This window comes from Peromyscus leucopus, chromosome X, assembly GCF_004664715.2.
Source record: "Peromyscus leucopus breed LL Stock chromosome X, UCI_PerLeu_2.1, whole genome shotgun sequence".
NCBI lineage: Eukaryota > Metazoa > Chordata > Mammalia > Rodentia > Cricetidae > Peromyscus > Peromyscus leucopus.
Window position 1 is genome coordinate 35962429 of NC_051083.1, and position 26203 is coordinate 35988631.

At 33.6% G+C, this 26203-nt stretch overlaps 1 protein-coding gene across 5 annotated transcripts in view; it reads left to right on the plus strand.

The window, feature by feature from the left end:
• Cnksr2 (connector enhancer of kinase suppressor of Ras 2) overlaps positions 1 to 26203 on the plus strand; it is a 241405-nt gene that overhangs the window by 191102 nt on the left and 24100 nt on the right. For all 5 annotated transcript variants that reach the window (XM_028873221.2, XM_028873217.2, XM_028873218.2 and 2 more), the window contains 6 exons: positions 121 to 293; positions 3226 to 3299; positions 4001 to 4072; positions 9514 to 9581; positions 13780 to 13880; positions 16599 to 17136. In XM_028873221.2, coding sequence (XP_028729054.1) covers positions 121 to 293; positions 3226 to 3299; positions 4001 to 4072; positions 9514 to 9581; positions 13780 to 13880; positions 16599 to 17136 — 1026 coding nt within the window. The remainder of the gene's footprint in view (positions 1 to 120; positions 294 to 3225; positions 3300 to 4000; positions 4073 to 9513; positions 9582 to 13779; positions 13881 to 16598; positions 17137 to 26203) is intronic.

Sequence of the window (26203 nt, forward strand, 5' to 3'; positions counted from 1 at the left end):
AATTATAAAATGATCATTTTAAGATTAATAAGTACCTTTCTTGCTTTTAGGATTTAGGGATTAATCTTTTATCTTTATGCACTTTCCAAAATTAAGAGTATTACCACTCACTATCTTTAGGAGCTATAGCAGGCAAGAGCAAAAGACGAATTTCTTGCAAGGATCTTGGTCGTGGTGACTGTGAGGGATGGCTTTGGAAAAAGAAAGATGCAAAGAGCTATTTTTCGCAGAAATGGAAGAAGTACTGGTTTGTCCTAAAAGATGCATCCCTATACTGGTATATTAATGAAGAGGTAAGCGAACACAATTGTATTCTCATTAGTCCATTATCTGTAACAAAAAGTGTTGACATTTGAGCCATTTGATTTTAAATTGCATCATCCTCAAGCCAATTCAGGATCTGTCTTCAGTATTCTGGAAGAACATTTGCTCCATTTTTCTAATGGAGCAACATATCTGAAGCACAGTAAAAATATAGTGAATTTCTCTCTTTCTAAAGATACCAAGCAATTAATGTAGTAGTTTAACTAAAAACATAAGAGACTTTTAAAACTTCTTGCTCAAAGTTTTGTAGGATTTTTTCTGTTTCTGTTGAAGGGGGCACTAGTTAGCAACTTAAGTCAGTATTGTTTCAATTTATTTCAGTTTCTCCTGAAGACAAAAAAATGAACTAGTAGACTAATTTTGACATTAAGTATCCATTACATTTGGACAACTTGAGGGGAGAGGCATATTTAAGGTGTTTTAATTGTTCTTATGACTTTTCTAGGTTTTTTTTTTTTTTGGTTTAACATATTTGTATCTAGACTAATCATATCACAATCAATCATGTATCTCAGCAAATGTGCTGTGTTTTATTCATTGATTTTCCCTTAACACTGATTTGACATGTGTGCTGTACCTTACTACTACTTCACTTTATTATAACATGTACAGATAGATAGATAGATAGATAGACAGATAGATAGATAGATAGTGTGTGTGTTTGTAGTTTGTATGCAAATAGTATCCTAAGACATTAATCAATTGGTACTTGAAGAGTCATTAAAGTTACCATAATTATTAGACCTTTGGTTATAACATACAATATCTAGAGAATTTGATGTTCCCTGAACAAGCTATTATGCTGCTGTCTTATATCATGGAGAAAGAGTAGACTTGGGAATTACACTATTTGACTGACTGCTTATCTCTTCATCTGCAAAATGAAAATAATGATGCATATCTCACTAAGCTTTCCTAGAGATGAAGAAATGAACAATGTCTGACAATGCTAAGTGTTCGAGCAATGTTTATCAATAGAAGACTTATTTGGAAGACCTTAAAATAATTATTTTCTATATACTTATATGAAAATATTATTTTATGTTTTGATATTTTGTGGCAGTCATACAATGAATAAAACAAAACCTGTCTGTATTAAGTATGTCTTGTGTAGTTATAGTAAGCATATATAAATACATTTTATTTGCTAGATATACTAAATTTATATGCTAATCAAGTAGTATCAAAATACAATATCTGTTTCTCATTGTGATTTACTTACAGACTATATATATATATATATATATATATATATATATATATATATATATATGACAATCTACATATTGTCTGCATATACAATATTATATTCTATCTTTCAAACAATATGGGATGAAATTTTTTTGTGTGTTTTATTAAATAGTGCCTATATTTCAGTCATTGGAAAGTTGCTATTACTGTTAGCCATGTAAAATATAAATGAATAAGTTTGTAGTATATGTTCCAGGAAAGCCTAATTGTTATTTTAGAGGAAATAGAGTATTTTATATTGCATCATTATAAAGAGATAATATTCAAAAATATTTCAAGTTTTAAATTAAGGCTGTCAAAAGTAACATAAGATAAAAGTCAAAATGGAAACACTTTCTTTAATCGTAGATTGGAAAAAATATTTAAAAACAGATTTTTAGTACTGCTTCTGTACTTAACATACAAATTTCAGTTGCTATCTGCAGCTCAAATTTTTCACTTTTGCATAGTTCATTAATAACAGAAATGTACATATGCACACTGTGTGTGTGTGTTTGTGTGTGTGGAGGGGGGGAGGGAAGAAGAGAACTGAGAGTAGCTTTTTTTTTCTTCAAAATAGTTGGAGGGAGAATAATCTTACTTAAATTTGATATATAAGGAATTATGACCTGGTTTAGCAGATCAAGTAAAATGTGGAATGTCTATGAAGCTTTGTTAGAACCAGGACAAAGAACACAGTAGCCACCAAATCACATTATACTTGATTTAACTTAAGACAAATACAACATTTTAGATAGTTCTCCTGCCTTGTTTTAAACTAGTATTAAAGAGAGGAGGATTTATGAATTTTATTAAATTTTTCAGATGAAAAATGCGTGTGTGTCTGTGAGATATATCTGAAACCACATATTTGAAAATCAAGTTGACCTACTTAATTTCTGAACTATTGAATACACAAAATAATTGTCATATAGAAAAATTCAAATTTGGTTAGTAAATTGCTATAAAAAATGAAAATTTGAATTGGTAAGCAACTCCATATTTTATATCTAAATTCTAAAAATGATAAAAAAAAAATGGGTGAGGCTGGAGAGATTATTCAGCACTTATTTCTAGCACCTACATGTTGACTCACAACCATTTGTATTTCCACTTCCTGGGGATTCAGTGCCATCTTCTGACTTCTGTCAGGCCACAGGCATGCACATGATGCTCATACATGCATTCTGATAGAATAGTCATACACATAAAATAAATCACTCTATTTAAAATGATAGAAAATTTTATACTAAAAATGTACACCTATTTTGTATGTCTGGCCTGAAATGTTCTTTCCTTTTACTTTATTTGGGGGGGGGGCAGGGGATTATGTTCTAAAGCTCAAACTCAGAGTTTATTACATACTGCACAGATGAGTACTCTACCAATGAACTACTTACTTCTTTAGCCCCAAACATATTTTACTTTGAAAATTATTTTCTAGCCTCATTTTAATATAAAAATAGTGTATATGTTTTAATTTGTAAAAATTCTAAGTTTCAAAATAATGCTTAAGTTTATGGATATGTAGAATGTATGCAATATAAGTATACTTATGAACTAAATGACTAGCACATTTATTATTCTAAATGTCTAAGTTATACTTACATGGTATTATTAGCTTCAGACCTCCTTGGTATGATACACTGAACAAAAATCTTGCTTCTTTAGGATGAAAAAGCAGAAGGATTCATCAGTCTGCCTGAATTTAAAATTGATAGAGCCAGTGAATGCCGCAAGAAATAGTAAGTTCATTTTACTTGGAGAAAGGGGGAAGAAGGGATAATTTATTTTGTAATTTTCTAAATTTTAAGTTACAGTTTATCTGATGCTTTCAAACTGAGATTATAAGAAAGAAATTTTGAGGATGTAGCATGGAATTTTACTTATTTCTATCATGATAGAAGCATTATGTATGTGAAGTTAGGTTAGACACTGCATTAATTTTATCCATAAAAATTACTTAGTTTGAGCCAACAAGATGTCTCATGATAAAGTGCTTTACATGCAAGCCTGATAATCCTAGAATCCATGGTTAGAGAGAACCAGTTCTCAAAATTTTTTCTCTAGCATGTGCACACACATAAAAACACCAGTGATGATGATGTTAATAATAAATAGGCAAAATAGAATACTTTTGGTTTTATTTCAAGACAAGGTCTCACTATTTAGTTCTGACTGTCCTATAACTTACTTTGTAGGCCAGGCTGGCCTTGAACTCAGAAAAATCCACTTCTGCCCCCAACTGCTAGGATTAAAAGTGTGTGTCACCATACCCAGGTTCCAAATTAGAATTTTTTTAAAAAATTTTTCATACAATATATTTGGATCATGTTCTTTTGCCTCTCCCAACTCTAATAAAAAATTTTAAAGATATTTGACTTGAAACCTTTTTCCAATTTGTATAAAAGTAAATGTAACTTATTTGTTGTGGTTTTACTCACAGTGCATTCAAAGCCTGCCATCCTAAAATCAAAAGCTTTTATTTTGCTGCGGAACATCTTGATGACATGAACAGGTAAAGTACTATTTACATCTCAAATTACTTCATTAGGTCTAAATTCAAAATCTAAGCTTTGTCTTCAATAATCTTTAAAGAATCTCATTGTATATTAATTAATTAAAAATTGAGTAGTCCATCTAGAGTTACATGTGATCATACTTAATTTTTAAAAATGATATTTACCTAATTCATGATTTAACATTTTAAAAGTTCAACTTTCATTGACTGTCATTTTTACCACATAAGTACCATAACCAATATAAATCCAAAATATTACCACAAAAGGGGTTTTGTTTTGAGATGTTAAATTTTAGGAATATGTCTTAACATGTATTCCTAGATGCTCAAAAAGTGTATAGAAAACCTGACTTATTCAAGTGCTATATATATTTAATAGACTATCCATTTCAATAACTTAGCTCTAGCTATTGTAGTAATTCTTCCTGTCACCTTCATTTATCACTGGGCAGAGTTATATAGCTAACTATCCCTCTAAGTAGGGTTTTTCTTTAAATTTTACACAAGTCTTCAGTAGCAAAAAGTATTGTTTATATACTTTTGTTTCTTACCTCATTTATTTTTCTTTAGATGTGTCTAAAAATTATATCTAAACATTTTAAGCACAAAAATTGTGCTGCTTCATAAATAAGCATAAGCAGAGGAAATGAACACTTAAGCTACTTTTATAAATAAATTATTTGACACCTAGAAGTACGACCATTGTTTCTGAAAAGCAGAGGTGTATGAAAGGAAATGGCAAAGAAAGGAAATGTTCTTATTCATAATTTATATAATTTACTATTCTTAAAATTTCATACCAGCACTAAGAATTTTCACTGATTTTTTTCTCCTTGCTCTCAAAGTAAAAATGTTTATTCACCTGTACATGATGGAGGACTTGTGGTTGTCTATTTTTGGTGCTATAATTTTCTCGTAATTCTATAGTTCTATGTCCATACCATCTATTTAACCAAATGATAAACTCAGTTCCCTAGGGATACACATGAAGGGTTTGCATTATAACCAAAATAAGAATAAGTGACATAAATGAGGATCTCTTGTACTACAAGATGAATACATTAGGTACCAGTTGCCTCCCTGTAAAAATTAAAATAATTTAAGCATTCTTGATACATGCTAATTAGAACCATTTTAGTTTAGACATTGTCCATGCATTTTATCAACTGTAAAACATTTTTGACTGACATTTGCTACTCTATTTTAACAGTGTATTCAAAACGATATCAATATCACTGCTCTTCCCTGATACTTCTGTAGTTCTAAACACCAGAAAATAAAAAGAAGAAAGTAAATGAAACCCATGTCATTCATCTAATTACTTTAAGTAGTAGATTAAAGAAAAGAAACATCTAATCCAAAATGTCAGCACCACATTATACATTTAAAAGTCTTGTTTTATGTAAGACTTAATATACTATATATTTCACAATTATAGACATAATAATTGACTTTTAAAGTTTAATTATAATGTATCTTTGTTTTTATTTCACCAATAACTTTATTCCTAGTATTGTTTTCAATAGGCAATATAGAAAAATAATTGTTAATAGGATAAAATAATCAGTGCTAAAAACATTCACACAGTGTTAGTGATATGGAAAGGCACCTATATACAACTTTGTGTGATCACACTATCATACATAGCAAGATAATGTGGGTATTAGTTTACTTCATATGTAATCTTTGAAAACATGCCTAATTCAAGAAAGAGGATGTATTTTTAAATAAGCATAATTATAGTCAATGCATGTTTTATCTGATTATTTTATGGCTTTAAAGTCATTACTGTTTTGTATTAAATTATACCATAGTATAGAATAATATATATTTGTACTCTAGATTTTAAAAAATATGTAATGCCAGTAGTAATAGGACCTAGTTATTAGGGTATAAAAATATTCCTTAAATTCAGTTTTTCCATAAGATCTGTATACACAGATATGTGTACTTTTCTAAGTGTGTGTGTGTGTGTGTGTGTGTGTGTGTGTGTGTGTGTGTGTATCCTTGTAACTATAAGTTATTTCTCTCTCAGTGTATTAGTCTGTGGTACTCTAAGCATATTCCCTTACCTATATATTCATGTTCTAAAGTGTTAGAATATGATGAGGAACTAATATTAAAGAACTTCCACATCAGTGTTCTTGAAAAGATTCCCAGTTTAATACATGTATCCCTGACCTCCTTACCTAATATAGATTCCGTACTCCCAAGCAACTTTAACGTTCTAAATTTTACCTACCTTGCTGATTTAAAAGATGGTATGTGCTACCTTGGTAACTTCATAGATGCTTACTTTTATCCCAATTTGTCATCTGACTCCATTGTTAAAATACAGGCATCATGAAGATGGGTGCTTTGTTTTGTATACTCTGTATTCTAGGTGCCTAGAACCATCCCTAGCACATACAGGCTCTCAATAAATGGTTCTGGAATCAGTTATCTTATGTATATCTGCTTTCATAGAAACCCATGATAGGAAGTCATAATTATACCAAGTATATCAGTAAGTGAGGTTCTTCCAGCTGTCACTTAAGAACAAATATATCCAAGAGACAGCATCAGCTGTGTAGTTAAGTCTTTTTAGGCTATAAACAGCAGCTTGAGAATATCCATATATTGGCAAAATTATTAAGGCCACTCCATGTAATTAAAAGGAAGATTTATTTAGTGGGTAACTTACAAATTAAGGGATAGGTAGGTCGCAGGGTCTGGGGAAGGTGTGTCGCAATCCAGCGGTGTTCTCTGGAGCTCTGCTCGGTCCACCTCCACCGTTCGGGGTCCCGGCACTGAGAGCGCTGTCCCATCCAGATCTCAGGTCTCCAGGTGCCTCCCCTGGCCCCTGGAGACATAGACATGACAGTTGCCAGTGTCTCAATGGGGGTTGGAACTTCCAGATCCAAGCTGGAATTGCTACCCACTACATCACCCCTTTTTGTCTAAATAAGAAGGTTCTAAACTAATACAAGACTATATACAAAGGAATGGTTATCAAATATTGTCCAGGAATAATGAGGGATAATGACCTAGATAAGATGGAACTACAACCAATGCAAACAATATCAAGCAAGAAACACATACTAAAATGCAGAGAAGTATAGAGCATAGGTAAATGGCATGTTATAAAGATCATTCCAAAAGGTGTTCTATCCTAAAGAACCTGAATCTAATACTTAATATGTTCTATCTAAGATATTATATGTATACTAAGTTGTAACTATAACTGCTAGTCTTCAATAGTCAGTAGAGCATGAGACTCTTAATCTCAGGGTCGTGGGTTCGTGCCCCACGTTGGGCGCTAGATATTGGCGAAATTATTAAGGCCACTCCACGTAGTTAAAAGGAAGATTATTTAGTGGATAACTTACAAATTAAGGGATAGGTAGGTTGCAGGGTCTGGGGAAGGTGTATCGCAATCCAGAGGTGTTCTCTGGAGCTCTGCTTGGTCCACCTCCACCATTCAGGGTCCCGGCACTGAGAGCGCTGGCCCATCCAGATCTCGGGTCTCCAGGTGCCTCCCCTGGCCCTACCTCATAGGCGTGACAGTTGCCAGAGTCTCAGTGGGGGTTGGAACTTCCAGATCAAAGCTGGAATGGCTACCCACTACATCCATACATGTTCCAAAGAGGTTTTATTATAAGCAGAATTTTTTCCTTATAGTAGCTTAAATTTTCAGTTGTCTTAGGAGTTTTAACAATCTAGAGTTCGATGAAAGCAAGGACTATGCCTTATACATTTATATGTTACTAAAACATAGTTTATTGTTAAACACAAAAAAGTATTTAATAAATGATGAATTGAAAACTGAAGAAGCCTCTCTTAAATTTCTCAATTCACCTTCTAAGAATTTTCATTTTCTTTAGAATTCTGATTAAAATATCAATGTTTTTCAAGAAGTAAAAACATAATAGTAGATAAAATGTCAATGATCAACTTCCCTTAGTGTAACTGTCATCCTTGTCAACCTAACAGCATCAGGCTACACTTTCCCAAGAGTAGTTGGATTTACCCTGTAATTTAAATTCAACCCCTTCGGCTCAACCGTTAAAGGCTAGGCTCACAACCAAAAATAAATTCAACCCCTTTATTACTAAAAATTGAACTAGATATTAAATTTCATTTTGATCTTTTGTTAATAGTCATTTTAAAAGATTTTATTATGAGGTTGACTTCTTGATTTATAGTTTAGAATTTACTAGTGTATGTATATAAAATATGTTATTGAATTCCTGTGGATATTTTATTGTATACTGATAGGAATCCAATCCTTTCTTCACTTCCCTTATATTCTTTAGGCTGATATTTACATGATATGTTTTGCTAACCTGAAGATTAAATTTCAATAGATGCCCATGAGAGATACAACTTTCCTCTCTTCAAGATATGCTAGGTATATGATATAAACAACACCACTTGGAAAAATTGTGAAATATGTGGTTCAGTTAGACAGATTTATGTTCTAGTCGAAAAAGATACAGGATCTTAGGAGAAAGAAATTCTCAAACCCAGGTTTTCTTTAAAATACATCAAGATCAGACTGTTCCACAATTTAATGATGTTAACTCTAACAGTAATTCCAAAATTGCTTAAGGTAGTTTTGAAGGTGAATTCAACCCGATTTCAGTTTTGGAAAAACATATGGGCCATTGTTCAGAATTTCCAGATGAGAAATTGTCAGTTTGTTTACAAAGAATTTGTGATTTGATAATCTAGTGGTTGAAATGATGCATACAGGAAGATTCCTGGTAGAATTAAATGAAGAAACTGAGATCGTGTTTTGCTGCACTAACAATAGCAGCAATACTTAAAAAACTAAGACAGATTAACTTACTGTTGTTCATGAAAGTATGTTTTCTAGATCATAATAGTTTAAAATTATATATGTACTTTCTATTTTTGAGGAGCTAAGTACTCTTATATTTAGAGACAAGATTCTAAAGTACTTCTGAGATGTGTTTCCTCTTGGGTCATTCAACTTAAATGAGTGTATTCAAAACTATTATTTCATGGTAAAACTATTATTTTTACAGGCAAGTTCTGTAACTTTTTCTCCTGTCTGTATAAATTAGACTGGCTGTTAAAAGTGTCGCCAAAGGAGCATTTGTTCTAAAAAACAAACAAACAAACAAAGAGCAGGCATATTTAGAGTGTTCATACATTTGATGGAAAAGAATTGATATGGCTTCGGTCATCTCAAAACCTTTTATATTGCACACATTAACAGCTTTACATAACTGTTCCATTGAAATTACATCTTCAGTGTGGGAACAGTTTGTACTATGGTAGATTATTGCCGATTGAAGTCTTCATTTTTTTCAAGTTTAATGAAGAACACATTTTATATGTTGTGGTTATCCTATATCTTTTTAGACATTTTGCAATAAATATTTCTAACTAGTATAATGAATTATCATTGATTTCTTTCTTTCTTTTTCCAGGTGGCTTAATAGAATTAACATGCTGACTGCGGGATATGCAGAGAGAGAGAGGATTAAGCAAGAACAAGGTAAAGGAATACCTTTTATCTTATAATCATATTACACTTTTTCTTACATAAAAAGACAGGGCTAATGAGGACTGTTTTGAAGAAAATCATCAGTGACTCTTGATATAGCATTGATAATTGAGAGAAAGATACAATATTTTATTAAATATTAAAATATTTCACAAAAGATCCTCAATGTCACGCTTGTATGAAAATATAAGCACCTATCCTACAATTATACTGGGTTCTGTTCAAAAAGGTAAGCTTGATGCAATATAGAAAATGAAACATAGTAAGAAACAAATCAAGTTCCAGGAAACAAGGGTAAACAGAGTCCTTCCAGAAAGGGAGTATGGGAAAGACTTTAGTTGGCTCTGTTTTCTGAACTAATTCTTGTAAGATGGAAATGGTGTGGACTGAAGGCAAAAAATATATTCCACAGAATGGAAGGAAGCAGATTGCACAATTCTACAAATAATGTAGAGGCTGTCTTCATCAAATCTGTATTCACGGGCAAACCTTGTCTAACACTATAATGCAGCAAATGTGTCTGATGGCTTAAACTTCCTCACCTTTATTCCTCAGTGTAATTTATAAACCTTAATTTGAGGTAAGAGCACTAAAAAAAATACCAGCCTTACTTTCCAAATTTCTTGAAAAGGGGTGAAGTAGCTCTTTAAAGGTATTTTTACCTGATAGTTTAAAGTTATGAGAGTTGGATATATGGGTAATATATAGATAGGAAAATTAATCTAGAAAAAAATATCAAGCTATATGTATCACAGAACTTTTATTTTCAAGCTTCAGAATTGTATTACTTGATGTTGCTTTCAAGTTGAGCATAATCTTGATTATAATGAATTTCCTTTGTTGTGAAACTAAGTTTCATTGTGGATGAAAGGGCAGGTTAATTAATATTGCATGTGCAAGTTCCAGAGAGTATTTATTTTGTAGATGCATGCTGCCTTGCTCTATTGTGTAAGTATATATATATATATATTTAATGCCTACTAGAGTTTGGTAGAAAAACCATAGGCAGACTACGATACTTGCTTTTCCACAGAGTGAAAAGGCACTTTAACATACATCAGAAACAGACTTCCTACTTAATATATGGTTAAGTCCCTTGGTCTTCTGCTTAGGAAACTGATAAGTTTGCATATCACCTCCACTCTTCTATGGTTATTTGATATCTCCTGAGTAATTCTAAAGGCAAAATTAAGTTCCAAACACAATTTAGCTCTTTGAAGTTGAAAAGAGAATAGTGGTACCCACAGGATGTGAAGAACTAAGCAGAGAGTGGGCAAAGTAATGAACAAGTACTGGTATACATAGCTAAGGATGAAAGTAAAAGTTCTGGTATATTATTGTATAGTATGGTAGATATAGATAATGATAACACAGTATATACTTAAGAAATCTAGAAAAATGAAATTTTAATGTTTTACCATAAAAATAATTCCTTGATGTCATTGTAAAGTTTTAATCACATAAAAGTGAATGACCTATATTGTATTTCTTTGATAGTTCTAAATAAGAACAAGTTTTAAAAATATGTCCCTCTTCTACTGATAGGCATTTTTATTATTCATAATTACTTATAAAATTTGGTATTTTGCGAGACACATCAAAATATATATTTATATTCTTTTAGAGAGCTAAAAATTCTATTTGCTCTTAGAAAGAAATCAGACTGATTTCAGCCACTAAGCTATAATGTGTGTAATATTTCACATGTTCCAAAAGAGCCTAAGTAAATTTTCAATGTTGCCTCTTTTCTGGTATTCTTCTCTCCCTTACAGCTTAGAATAAGAAGTTGATTTGTAAAGTAATATTTCTGCTTTTTCTTAAGAAACCTAGAAAATGTTTAGATTGATATTGCTTTTTAATAAGCCAAAAATTATATCAAATACGGATTAGAATTTTTCCTAATTTAGCTGAGGAGGAAAAATAAACACTTCAGATCTCTTATGTATGGTAACAGCTATGGAGCCCTGGATAAAATGCTAATCATCTCTTTTCCAGGGTGCTAATAAGAACCACTTGAGGTATTATTGCACCAAAATGCCGTGGTTTCAATGCCAACATTAAGGATAAACTCAGCCAGCATTATTGGAAACAGTGGGAAGGATAAGGGTAGAGTGGTCTTAGCAATCTCACTACTTTGTGTAGGGTAGGGAGTGGTGAATGCTAGCATTAACTTCGAAGATTTCAGGCTCTCATAAAACTGCTCAGACCCTAGGACTCCAGATTTCATTCTTCATTGCTCAAAAATGCTACAAAGAAAAAAAGATTATCTGTGAAAATAAGCATCAGGCATTTGCTGCCTTTCTGATTTGTGTCAGACTGTCCTGGCATAAAATCTGCAAATATCCCAAAGAAGATAAATGCTCCTAATATCTCTTGAGTGTATTCAAGGTACAAAGCACTTGAATATATGTTACTTTATTTAGAACTCCCACATACACAACTACAAAAGTCAGTTATTACTTGTTCTTTTACAGATTGTTAAATAGGCCCAACAATGAAGTTAAATAATGCCTTTAAAAGTGTCAATGTATTAAGTAGTTGTATTATGAAGAATTGAACCTTTATCTGCTTCTGAATATCAGTCATGCTTTTTCCACAATCATATACTGGATCTGTTTCTGAGTAACTATGTCAATTCATCTTTGATGGAGGACTTAGTTATATTGGTGGTCACCGTCCAGTATCTCCATTACTTTCCATTGGGCTTTTTGAGACAGGGTTTAGCCATCCCAAGCTGGTCTCACACTTCAAATCCTGGGTAGCCTCCTGAGCACTGGAGTTACAGTTGTATGCGCCCATGACCAGTTCCCAAAAGCAAAAAACAGCCATCTAATTGAGATTAGTTAGATACTTTGTATTTGTTTTCCCAGTGGGAGTTGTCAGGGTCCTTGTGTTTTAAGGCTTGACTAGAAGAGGCAGTTTATTTTATGTCCTGTATCTATTGCTGGAGACTTTCTATTCACAGTAACAGGAGTAAAACCTTAGGAGTGGATAAGGGAGATTCAATCAAATCGCTATACTTAACATTAAACTTTCTTGATGTGTCAAGCAAGAGTCCTAGAATTTAGTACTCAGAGGTTTGGGTCAAGGCAATTTTTTTAGTTCAAATCAAGCTCCATTATTTCCTACCAGGAATGTAACAATTTGTGAAGAAAAAAATGTTAGCTGTACTTATTTTTAGTCAGCAGCACAGGAAAAACATTACAATTGAGAATTTCTAGAAAGGGAAGGGCCCTACAAAAATAATGTGTTGGGATTTTTTCACTTGAATCTGAATACTACTTATGTCTTGTCATAGTTGTTTTAGGATGTAAATTTTCATACCATTTTCCTTCTCTCTTAATGCCTATTCTCTCAGTGATCATCCTGGCTCTTTGCTTGCAACTCACATAAAGAATCAACACAGCAGTTATGGCTTGATTCTGATTGTTGCCCTTTTGTTGGATTTGGCTTACAATATTAAAATATCTCTCAGAGTTCTTCATCTTCCCTTTTGCCTCAGTCCTGCCAAGTAACTTTGTGTAGAAGCTTAGAATTCCTTTTAAGTAGTTCTGGAAATTTGGTACTTGTAGCACACATCAGCAAGTGTGTATTTTTTTTTTCATTTGGCAAGATTTAGGGGTTGCCACGTCTTTCCAAGGAGAGGTGGGAGAATGGTGTTATAAAGATTCGTGTCACTGTGACTTTAGAAAACAGCAATTGTTAGATAACCGTGAATTGAAGCCAAAAATATTTAGAACATTAATTTCAGGGATGTTTATATCAGTAGAGATATACAGCAGCATATGGTTTATTGCTTTTCTTCTCTAAGTGTTTATCACAGTAAAGTGACATACTTTAAGAAACATCCTGTTGTATTTATTAATTAAAACTTCTGAAAATGGTCTAAAATTAAACATACTCTACACCTGTTTTGGCTTATAGAAAAAACTAACTTCTTCTTAGTTCCATTAGGACTGGCTGTGTGCCATTAATTTTTCATGAGGTTGGGATTAGGTTATTGTGTTCTTCCTTCTCCTCCAAAACAGCTAAAAATGAAACTTGATGACTCTTGAGTAGGGCAATGATGATGAACACACTGTAGTAATTCAATTTAAATCTTTTTTGTTAAGTGATAGTATCTTTTCTTGAGAAATATGGCTGTCAATACTGAATAAACACTGAGATGTCTGTGTCTGTGAACTTTCAGATTACTGGAGTGAGAGTGACAAAGAGGAAGCAGATACTCCATCAACACCGAAACAAGACAGCCCTCCACCCCCCTATGATACATACCCACGGCCTCCCTCTGTAAGTGCAACCCCAGGGTGCTTCTGCTTTGAACTTAGAACTCCATTTATATGTTAAAATGAACGCATATTAAAGTCTAAGTCAAACTGAGGTTTCATAGGGAGAAGAAAATTGGTGACCTAAAATCAGAAGGAAAATGTTTAAGTTTACAAGGAATATTTAATCAAGGGAAATAATCATCACAGGATGTCAGCAGAATGAATTGGCCAGGTTTAAAGGAGTTAAAACAACAGAAAACTTTCCTTAGGAAAAGATATGATCTTGCCGGGCGGTGGTGGCACACGCCTTTAATCCCAGCACTTGGGAGGCAGAGCCAGGTGGATCTCTGTGAGTTTGAGGCCAGCCTGGTCTACAAAGCGAGTTCCAGGAAAGGCGCAAAGCTACACAGAGAAACCCTGTCTCAAAAAAAACAAAAAAAAAGATATGATCTTATTTATTCTATACTAATGAAGTCAATTTTATGTCTTTTAGAAACAACTGATAAATATTAGAACTGTAGTGCTAGAGGTAGAGCTCAGATATCATATACTATCTTAGTTAGCTTACTATTGCTGTAAGAAAATATCATAACCCAAAGCAACTTGGGAAGTTTATTTGGTTTACAAGTCCTGATCATAATCCATCATTGAGGGAAGCCAAGACACAAGCATAAACACGGCAGGAACCTAGAAGTAGGAACTCAAGCAGAAGCCCTGGTGGAACTCTTATTTACTGGCTTGCTCAGTGTGCTTTCTTATATAACCCAGAACCACTGACCCAGGAGTTACACCACCCACAGTGGCCTGCATCCTCTCACATCAATCATTAATCAAGAAAATGCCACACAAACTTGACTACATAACAGTTCAGTGGGGATATTTTATCAATTGGCATTCTTTCTTCCTGGATGACTCTAGCCTGTGTCAAGTTTGTAAAAAAAAAATTAACCAGCACAGATGCACATATCCCTAGGTTTGATACCCCAGCACTACAAAAACATACAGGCACACACACACATGCGCGTGTGTGTGTGCGTGTGCGTGTGTGTGTGTGTGTGTGTGTGTGTGTGTGTGTGTGTGTGTATGTGTATGAGTATGTGCACACATGCACATGTTTTAGATGTAGCCATGGTATCTGTTTTAATATGTTTATGGTGTTCCAGAATTCTTACAGAATTTTCTTAAATCTATAAATAACTCTATGTATACACTATACTTCAATCTTTTACTGAGATAAATAATAACCTTACTTTTCCTAAGACTGTGTCAATTTATACCTGTTTCCTGTCAAAAATACTGAGAGTATGTCAGTGTCTGTATTTAATTTAATGGTCATGTTACCAAAATAATCAATTCTCTGTATCTTGGGGCTTTGTCTTCCACAAAGGAAAAGGAAGCTAGTTTATGTGACTACACCAGTCAACTTAATTTAACCTCTTTGCATTATTCCAAGTAATTAATATTTTCCCTTTTCTTAAAAACACAGAATCTGAATGATTCCTTTGAAATTATAAAAGATGAAAGGGGAACTACAGCTTCACTTTTTTGAAATCATTCTTTTAATTATCTTACCAAGAAGTAGGTTTGCATATGGCTTTTTAAATATATCCTTAGTTTTGCTTAACTCTACCTCTGTCCCCTACTCACCAACCCTCCTGCCTCCAATCCCTACTTAAATCTTACAATCCCCATGATTCCCTCTGTCCTCTTGTTGTTCTGCTATTCTTCTGCTAAATGCATCTTTTTTTTTTCCTTTGAACAACAGTAGCAACTTGGAAAGAAACTTTTCACTTTATTGTTAAGTTGTTCAACATACTACTTAATATGTTGAAAGGTAACAATCTACCCATGGATGATGCTAAGTAATTTCTTTCCCTTTTCCACAAAGGGTGATATATTCATCTCAGCTCAGTTTGTCCGCGCTACCACTTCAACCCCATTTGTGACTAACAAATGTAGCTCCTTGCATAAAGGCACCTGGGCTAGACTCTAGAGCTGAAGTAAGGCTTGTCCCAGGTAGAGTGCTGCACTGAAAATGTTTTATAGCATTTTACTGATGCTATTCTCCCTTCTTGTTTGTCTTTTATACTATAATGTATATTTCCAAACTTTAAATTCATGCACAAAATACATTCCTTTCTATGTACTCTATAGTGTTTATACTCACAGAAAATGCTAATCCCCAACAAACTATAATTTCATCCTACCTGTATTTTCAGTTCTCCAGAAATTACCATAGAATTGACAACACTATATGACAGCTTTTCTGTGGTACCCATAGAAACAGACATTTACTTATGAAGAAGCAGAAAGGTTTGCTTTGTTTATAAACAACTTGTTGTCATATGTAAAGGTCTCTTTCTCTCACCCCCTAAGCTGCCTAAAATCCAGAAATAGAATCTATGAGCATTTTTTCTTTAGAATTTCAAAATATGTAGAGATTTTTAAATTGTTTAACAGTTTCTTACATGAACATTTACATTTTCTCATACTTCCAGTATTATCAGATTTGTACTTTGTATCAGATGTTACATCTACATCTCAAGACATCTGAATCCCTAACTATTAAAGTGTAAGCTGGGGACTAAACTTTGAGAAGTCTGTAAACTTGCTCAGTTGTTACTTTACTGTGTAAGACTGCATCCGTGTAAATAATCTGTGATAAACAGAAAACAAGTTCTTTGACAGTCGAAGTGGTCTGTTATTTCCATGGAAATTGATAAAGGGCTTCTTTCCACAGATGAGTTGTGCCAGTCCTTATGTGGAAGCAAAACATAGCCGGCTTTCCTCCACCGAGACCTCTCAGTCTCAGTCTTCACATGAGGAATTTCGCCAGGAAGTTACTGGGAGCAGTGCCGTGTCCCCCATTCGCAAGACAGCCAGTCAGCGCCGCTCCTGGCAGGATTTAATCGAGACACCGCTAACAAGTTCAGGCTTACACTATCTTCAGACTCTGCCTCTGGAAGATTCTGTCTTCTCTGACTCGGCAGCCATCTCCCCTGAGCACAGGCGGCAGTCTACTCTTCCGACTCAGAAGTGCCACCTCCAGGATCACTATGGCCCATACCCTTTAGCTGAGAGTGAGAGGCTGCAAGTGTTGAATGGCAGTGGGTGCAAGCCCCGAAGTTTCACTCTGCCTCGAGATAGCGGGTTCAACCACTGCTGTCTGAATGCACCAGTTAGTGCCTGTGACCCACAAGATGACATACAGCCACCAGAGGTGGAGGAAGAAGAGGAAGAGGAAGGGGAGGCAGCAGGAGAAAACATAGGCGAGAAAAGTAAGTATGTTTGTGGAAATTCTTACCTGTATACACAGTGATAACCTTTCAACTTCTTATTTGAAGGTTGTTGTCATGCTGGATAGGAAGTTAGGTCTCCCTAATTTATGAACCAGGACATACAACACTAGAACAACTGCTTTTTCTCCCAACTCCCCATTTGCTTTGAAGGTTAATAGTTTTCATTTCTTTACTCTTCCCTACTTTCTTGTCACTTCCGTGCATCATCTTGCCAGTCCATAGTGACTGGCCCCTAGGTTTGGGTTAAAAAACAATAAATGTTTCAAGTAGCGTGTTAACAAAACCCTGGCTGAATAACTGAACACACACACACACACACACACACACACACACACACACACACACGAAGTTTCATACAGCATTTGACATCCAAAATTGCTCAGCTTTTTCTAGAAACCAATTTGCCAGAAGCATCCATTTATTTTATTGGTATGTTCATTGATTACAAAACTCTATTATAATGGGTATCATCTCTAAAGAAAAGATAATTCAGTAACCTTCTGGTAACTCTCCGAGGCATTTTACCTTAAAAATTTGTTCTCAATCAGGCATAGTGACACATACGTATATACTTGGGATATAGAGACAGGAGGTTCAGGAATTTGAGGTCATCATCAGATACATAGCAAGCTCAGAGCTAATGCAGGCTTCATGAGACCCTGTCTCAAAAAAAAAAAAATCTGAATCTATTTACTCGCTATCAAGTTTGTTATAACCATGCCAAGCTTCTATTTAGAACTACCATGATACATTGGTCCAGAAACCCTGCCTTATTTAGTGGAAAGGCTAGAACTCAGTCATTTAAAATTAAAGGTCTGGCTATAAGTCCACAAAGGAAACTGAAGAGAATGTAGGCGAATAGCATTAAACTCTTCATTTAAGTACAGTTTAAGTCAGTTGGTGCAGAGGACTGGAACCAATGATGATTAAACAAGTTATTTGTTTGGTTTCTTTGAGGGATCAGCTCCCCCTTTTGAAGATACAAATAAAGTAGAACATTCACCCCATTAGTCAAGTATGTGGGACTTTGATTATAGGATACATTAGCATAAGTTCTTCATTACTAGTGGGAAAAAATCAACTCCTAGCTTACAAATTCCTAACAGGTCAGGAATCTCATTTCAGTGGGAAACTGGGTTCCTTTACAATGAGAGCCTCGTATGCTCATGTGACTTGATGGGGAGTCTCTATCTTCCACCAACAAGATAAAAGAATCTCTTATAGGACTTCTACCAATCCTAATGCATACTTAATATTTTAATGATTATCAGAATTAACAAAGGGTTTTCTAAATTTTAAGTATTGATTAGAAAATTTGTTATAAATCTCATCCAGGCACTTTATAACAGCTATCCATAAATATGGGGGGGGTTGTTTATCATTGTATAAACCCTGGGGAAGGAAAATACTCCATCTCAGCCAATTAAACAGTATTAAATTCTGGAATAGAAAATTCTGTTCAGAAAACTTTCTTTCAATTCTATAGGCAGAGTCATCAATGCTAACTTTCTTTTTAGTAATTTTTTGAGTTTGTCGTAGTCATCATGTTGAGAAGTCGGAAGACACAGTCATGTCTAGCTCATGGCACCAAGCCTGCCCTTTCTTCAGGTTTCTAAAAGCCTGCAGAATGTCTCTAGTTAGATGGCTTTTGCTGTTTTACTTCAAGAATCCTCTTTTTGTTACTCTGGGTATAGGATTTATTTTTGGACATACGAACGTACCCCTGTGTTTATACGATTTTTTTTAAGTTCAGATTCCAATTTTATTAAATGCATAATTATTTGATGCTGTCCATCTTTTCCGTGACCTCTTAATAGAGTAAGCATGCCAAGGTAGAGCAGCTCTAGTGAGTTTGTCAATACATTTAGCATTATATATTTTTGTAACAGTTCAATAATGTGGGGCAGTCCCTGCATTTTCAGTAAAATTTATTTCACTAAATCTTTATACTATTACTTTTGGGGTATTCTATAAATCTTCCCATTTGATTTTTTTCTGTATGGAACACTACATTCCATTTTGCCTAGAAACTTTTTTCTCATTCAGTGCAATATATACACCTTTCTAATGGTAAGGGATTTTTCTTCTAAATGTTTAGATTTGTACAACATGATGAATGTTTCATTTGGAAAATATTCACTTTAAAAATCAGTATTTTCAAAATACTATTTAGGATCTAGTTAAAGAATGTCATAATCATGCCTTGTGTGGATTGATCCTTAGAAATAACTGCAAAGGCTGCTTATTGAGACAAAGCTGCTTGGTATTATGCCAGAAACAAATTATACACAGAACAAGATTCCATGGTCATAATGTCAGCATCACACTTATATGCACATCCTCTAACACAGAGCACTCCTTTATGTAGCCACAGAGATTGACAACAATACAAAGTTGCAAAACTCAGAGCACTCATTTATGTAGCCACAGAGATTGACAACAATACAAAGTTGCAAAACTCAAAGTCTCTCAGTAGCATATTTCTATCCTGCTTGAGGCCAGCGTTCAGTTTGATCTACTAAAAAGAATGTGTACTAACCTTGTGCATAGATGCAGGGGAACTGAGCATTATATCTCTGTGTCAGAACATTTTTTTTTCATTTTGCCTAAACATCTAAAATAAAAAGTATTTAGACAAGAGAGCAAAACAGGTAATAGGAAACATGAAAATATAAACAGTTTTATAAAAAAAGTTTCATTAACCAACCTCCTTTTATGTAATTTATTTTGTCTCAATCCATATAATGTTATACATTAAGTGACACATGTTTGCAATGAACTCCAAAGAGCAAAATGTACCTAAACCCATACCCTGAAGAGTTTTTTATTTCCTCGCAGTTATAAAATTTAGCCTTAGTTTACAAAGGGCAAATTTAGACTGCAATCTGTATTCTCATGGTTAAACTACCTCTTGTCTTATTTTGAAATTCAGCTACTTAACTGAGTCATACTGTGACAATTTTCTCTGGCTGAACTCATTTTAGTCTGCAATAGATGATACTAAAAGTACACAGATGAGACATGTCTTGTTTTCCTTTGACTGAAAAGTCAGCATGCATATTAATTATCCTGACCTACTTCACTGACATTTGGGAAAAGACAAGTAATTTCCTATTATCCCAATTAACAGTTTCAAGGTATGGGCCTTTTAATATTCTCCTTAAATTAAATTATTAATTATGTCAGCCTCTACGACTTTTAAAGAGTATAAATCATTACAGTATACGACACAATATAAAGCTATACTTAATTCAGAAATTATTTGCTGCAACACTAAAATGCTGTCTTGATTAGCATGGTTAATTGTTGGCTCAGAATGTCTTTTACTCCTTTGTAATGGTAGGGAATGTGGATGAGATTTTCAAAATCTTTATCCTTTGATCCTGCTGATCTCCTCCTGGCAGTTATAAAATAGTCTTTCTATATAGGAGTGCACACATTCTTTGTGCATTCATTTCTTAAATAAAATCATAATATTCTCTTTTTCATTATCTTGGAGATTACCTATCAGTATTCTAATTTAATTTACACATGTATTTAGCTTAGTCTTAGAAATCTAAAATAAAACCTAGGTTTTTCAGCCAGAGTGGAAAGAGATTCAATCTATTACCATGTAACTACAGTATATATTAGATTATCTGGAAGTGATATCCATGCTTTCCAAATTAGCTTCTGAAAAATGCATGCTAAGTTTTTATTTTAAAATACAATATTCTTTGCATACCATTGGCAACATGGGAGCTGTACAGGTTATGTTGTAGTTCGGTAGTCTGATATCTGGAATTATCTAGGCAGAGACGCTGAATAATTACTACTAATACAATGCAGAAAAGAAGCCTTCAGCCTCTTCAGTTACTGTAAGGGTTCAACAGTCATTTCTTGGAGATTCTCTAAAAGGTATGAGTTTTATCTTGAAGAGCATTCAGGTAGATTGTGGGCAACAAGATGATGTACTTTGAATACAAACCTGTGTTGAAGGCAAGGTTGGAGGAATTGAACAAGTTGAGAAGAAAGAAAAATGTTACATCACTTGTTTATTTTCAAGATAAATGTTGCACACAAAAAAATATTTTGGAGACAGCATCATCATAAATAATCTCTGAAATTACAGCTGAAACCTAAAGGGAATAGATAAAGAATGACACCAGCAAACTAAATTAAAAGATGTTTTAAAGTTAAAGAATAAATAGCAGAGTACCTTAAATATATCACTTTTTTGAAGTTACAGGCACTGTCCTTGGCTGGTTACACAAGTAAATATAAAAAAGAGCATAGAAAATCTAGGGATATTATCTGATGTATAATATTGTAAAGGAGTATAAAACACTGGTAATTATATGTAAAATCATTTGTCTATAATTCTAATACTGGTTAGTGGTTAGATTTTAAATCACACCACCCTCATTTTTTGCCGACATGATGAAGACAATTATTAACCATTATTGATGTGAAACAGAAATCAAAACATTGTGCACCTATTTATCTGAGACATTATTTAAAGCTAGAATTTGCAAGGGTTTAGCATACCCTGTTTATGCTGGGATTCTAGTAACTAGAATTACTGCTCTTTGTACTATGACAACTTTTTTAGTTATATTGAGTTTGATTGTATAAGGTCGAAACAAGCCTCTTCTGAATAACTCCCATTTCAAATATACATGTCACAAATATATGACATATGAAATGATTAGTTCATTTTCATAAACCAGTTAGAAAGTAGATCTTCCAAAACTTCTGGGCTATGTCCTTGCACCAAAATCCATAGCATTTGGAAAGAAGATGACTCAAATTAATTGTGTACTTGGTTCACAGCCTTGGGTCTTCCTAAAAAGTCATTTGTCACCTGGTACCATCTTAATTAGTTTGGGGAAAGTATTAATAATGTCTCTTGTAGTTTAGTAAATACCCAGTGGCCTTCCATCTGCCAGGAAAATAATCTCGGTGATTTTCAAAGTAATGACGCCAGATTTTAATGGAAAAAGAAAGACATTTACATGTTTGAGTCATACTAGCAAAAGATGCAGCCAGGTAAGATTTAATCACATGTAACAGAATGACAACCTATCATTAGCATAGGCAAGACAAGTTGTGATTTACATTTTTTTGCCAAAATACATAATCAGATTCAGTCATAATGTTGCCTCTTACTATTTTCACAATTCACAAAAGTAAATCACTTTTCAATTCAGTAATGACTTATTGTTAGCTTCTCAATGGGAGTAGTTTCTAGCAAGTAGTACAGAAACCTCTCTTAAATTCAGCCTGCTTTTTCCTTGTTTACCTTGAATTCATATATCAGAAGTTCTCTTATCTGCTTATCTAATGCCTCAGTAAATTTTTACCTTCTTTATGGAAATTTTCTAATACTGTCAGCTTATCCCAAAGCACTGTGATAAAACAGCCAGGCCAAATTCTAAGATTTGTTCTTAAGAAATCTATGAGTGCTGAGGAGAGCTCAGTGGCTAAGAACACTTGCTGTTTTTCCAGAGGGCCCAAGTTAAGTTCCCAGAGAACCCACATCCAGTGACTCACTACGCCTACAATTCAAGTTCAAGGGGATTGGACGTCTTCTTTCAGCCTCCACAAAGACAGCATATACTCATAATCTTTCTCTTTCTCTTTCTCCCTCTCTCTCCCTTCCTCCCTCTCTTCCCTCCCTCCTTCCCTCTTTCACACACACACACACACACACACACACACATATACACACACACACAGAAAAAAAACACACAGATAATTCAATTATATTCTGAAAAATTCTTCTTTAATGGAAGAACATAGTGAATAATGTGTTATTCATTAAAAGGCAAGTGCCCATATATGTATGTTTGAATGTAAATGTGATATTTTGTTATAAAAATATTTAATATTTAAGCTTCATACTTCAGAAATCCTAGAATGTTTTCCTATACAATTTTAATATGACAGTTTCATATATATTTATTTCTGATACCAGCACAAGATATAGGTATGCCAATAAAATAAATGTATTGAATTATTTCACAGAAATTTTAAGATAATTGAATACTATAGTTAAAGTCATTTCAGACAAATTACAAATTATTTAATATTCCCAATCGTGGATTCTAGAACATTTCAATATCTAGAATAATCTACTAAAATGTAAATTAAATCCCTGTACTTCACTTCTCCTTTACTGTAAAAAAAAATTCAGTCCAATTAGCTCTAAACATAGCTCATTCAGTAAGTATTCATTGTTGACTTATCAAACGACAAGTACTGTTATTAGTATATCTAAATCTTCAATAAGTCTGAGTCCAATAAAAAATTTATATTTTTTTAGTAAAAGGACATAATTCAAAATATATATCAATTTTCTTACTTTGTGCCAATAATTTTCCCTTGTATCCAATTTACAATTTTGTAAAAATGATTCCTAGAGAAGTAGTACAAAGTATTCTGTCCTCATTTTAATTTATGATTTATGCAACTTTGAAGGATTGAAGATGAGTTGAGTAATAGCTATGTCTGATTTGGCTCACTCCTTAAAAAATCGTGGCTTAGAAATAAGCATTCTGCCGGGCGGTGGTGGCGCACGCCTTTAATCCCAGCACTCGGGAGGCAGAGCCGGGTGGATCTCTGTGAGTTCGAGGCCAGCCTGGGCTACCAAGTGAGTTCCAGGAAAGGCGCAAAGCTACACAGAGAAACCCTGTCTCGAAAAACCAAAAAAAAAAAAAAAGAAATAAGCATTCTGGTGGCTCAGCCATTCTGATTAATACAAATCAAATAGCTATGTCTGATGTAATGAAGTGAATATATTATATTCTATAGGCTCTGAATAAATATTCCTTTCATTTAGAACATGCTTCATAATATTATAATAAAATTATTATAAAATTTGGTTATCAGAAAAACTATTAATATAGGGAACATTAGCTGAGTACTAAGTACATTTTAATGTCTTAACAGAAATTTGAACCTTCACATTTTAAGGATTTTGAATTTTCTTCCCTATTTAAAATCTTTAACCTACAATTTTAAGTCTAATGTTTTGTACTAAGAGTCTTTGGATAAATCACTCACAGAACATATTGACATAATGCCTGAAATCTATTTATTTGTCCTCAAAATTTTGTCATCCATGGTTCAATAGGTTCTTTTCATTTCAGTGTTTGCTTAAATTTTTGTTGTTATTTTACTCTACCACCACAGAGTCTATTCTATGACTTAGGAAGTGGCCATTTTAAAGCATACACCCTGTGACTCTTGATGAAAGAAAATAGCCCATGACTTCAGTAATCACTAAATTCACTTTATATCTTCTTCCCCTTGGCAACTCTGCTATTTTCTCATTGCTCTTTAATTATACCAAACTCAGGAGTTTACATGTTTTTTTTTTTTTTTTTCTAAAAAGAAGGGACAGCATGAAATCAGTGTGGCTTTCATATAACTGCTCTGCAAAATCTAACAATTAGCACCATCCCTCACTTTGAGCACTATTGTCTTTGTACACCTTTATATACTTGCTGGGAATCCTCCCCTAGATTTATCATCTTGGGAACTGAGGCTTATGATATGCTTTTATTAACTTAATTAGGACCATGCCTTAGCACTGGAGGCAGGAAAATGTTTTCATCTCCAAAGATAAATCAACACAAATGCTGAATATTTAGTGAAATTATATTTAACTAATTTCGAGTGCTTCTTCAAATCAGTGGGATATATTCTTTTTAATGTGTTTCTTTCAGTTGTTTCCCTCCAGTAATACTGCAGAATGTATTGCAAAATTCTTTATAGTAAGGGGAGAGTTCATTCAGTTAGTTGTTTTTGTTGGGATAGACATAGAATATATGTTCATCGTGTATGTAAATATGAATAAGAGCTCTCTTCCCATAACATAAAATGTATGAGTTCTAAGACAATTACATTCACCCTCCCGCCCAAAGAAGCCAGACCTTTTATATTTAAGAAAAATTATTATTGAGCCTCTGAGTATTTTAGGATTTCAGAGCTCTTGAGTCCAAAAGACATGATGTTACATTTTTAAAGTTCTTCCTTGTATTTACACAAAAGTAGATTTCTGGCAATTTTATATTCTTTGTGAAGCTGAAAATAACAAATTAGATTTAAAAAAAAAAACAAAATTTTAAATGGCTGTCATATGGAAGAAAGAATAAGACAGTCCTAGAAATTCCAGAGAGCATAATAAATGAAAAATAAACAAATGCTGATTTTATTTTGCCCATATGTGGAGTGACAGGTCTCATGGGTTTAATAGGTTCCCCATATTCAGAGTATTTCAAAAAAAGACTAATGCCAGGTTTGATGGCACATACTTGTACTCTAAGCTGCCTGGCAATCTGAAGACTTCTTCCAACTCCTAAAGTTTGTGGTTTTCCTTAGGGTAATGGCATCACCATTTGTGCTTACTATAAACATGTGTCCACACATGTTGTCAAACACAGTTTTTCTATTCTTCATCTGACTCCCTGTAATCACCCTAATTTTATGCTAATAGGAGATCTAGATGCCATTGTTTCAAGTGTGATGGAACTATTACAGAGTAGCATTAACCTATTAACTGATAATTCACACAATGCTTTATTGTCAGCAAGATATAAGTAATAGCCCATGCTGATTTCTTTCTTTTAGCCCAAATGCAATTATTTACATTTTTCTCTTATGTTTTAATGTATTCAGTTTCATCCAGAAGTATCTAACTCTGTTACCAAGTTTCAAATCTCATTTTTATCATCTATAGTATTAATCATCTGTCTTACTGAATAGGTAGTCTCCATTTTCCAGTGTTCCAAACATTCTTTCCATGCATTTAGTGAATTCATTAATTAAGGAAAACTCATTTTTTAAAAAGAAAACACTCCTAAAAAGAAAGAAACAAGAACTGAATCTTATATTAGATTCATTCAGTCATTCAGAGTGCTTTATGTGGACCCACCTAATTAGAAATAACTTTCTGTCCATATTCATGAAGGTTTCATGTAAAATTTCATCTTGTATAATCAAACTACATATGACTTTCCTCTTATTTTCCATCATGGAGCAGCTATCCAAAAGCTAGTTTTAG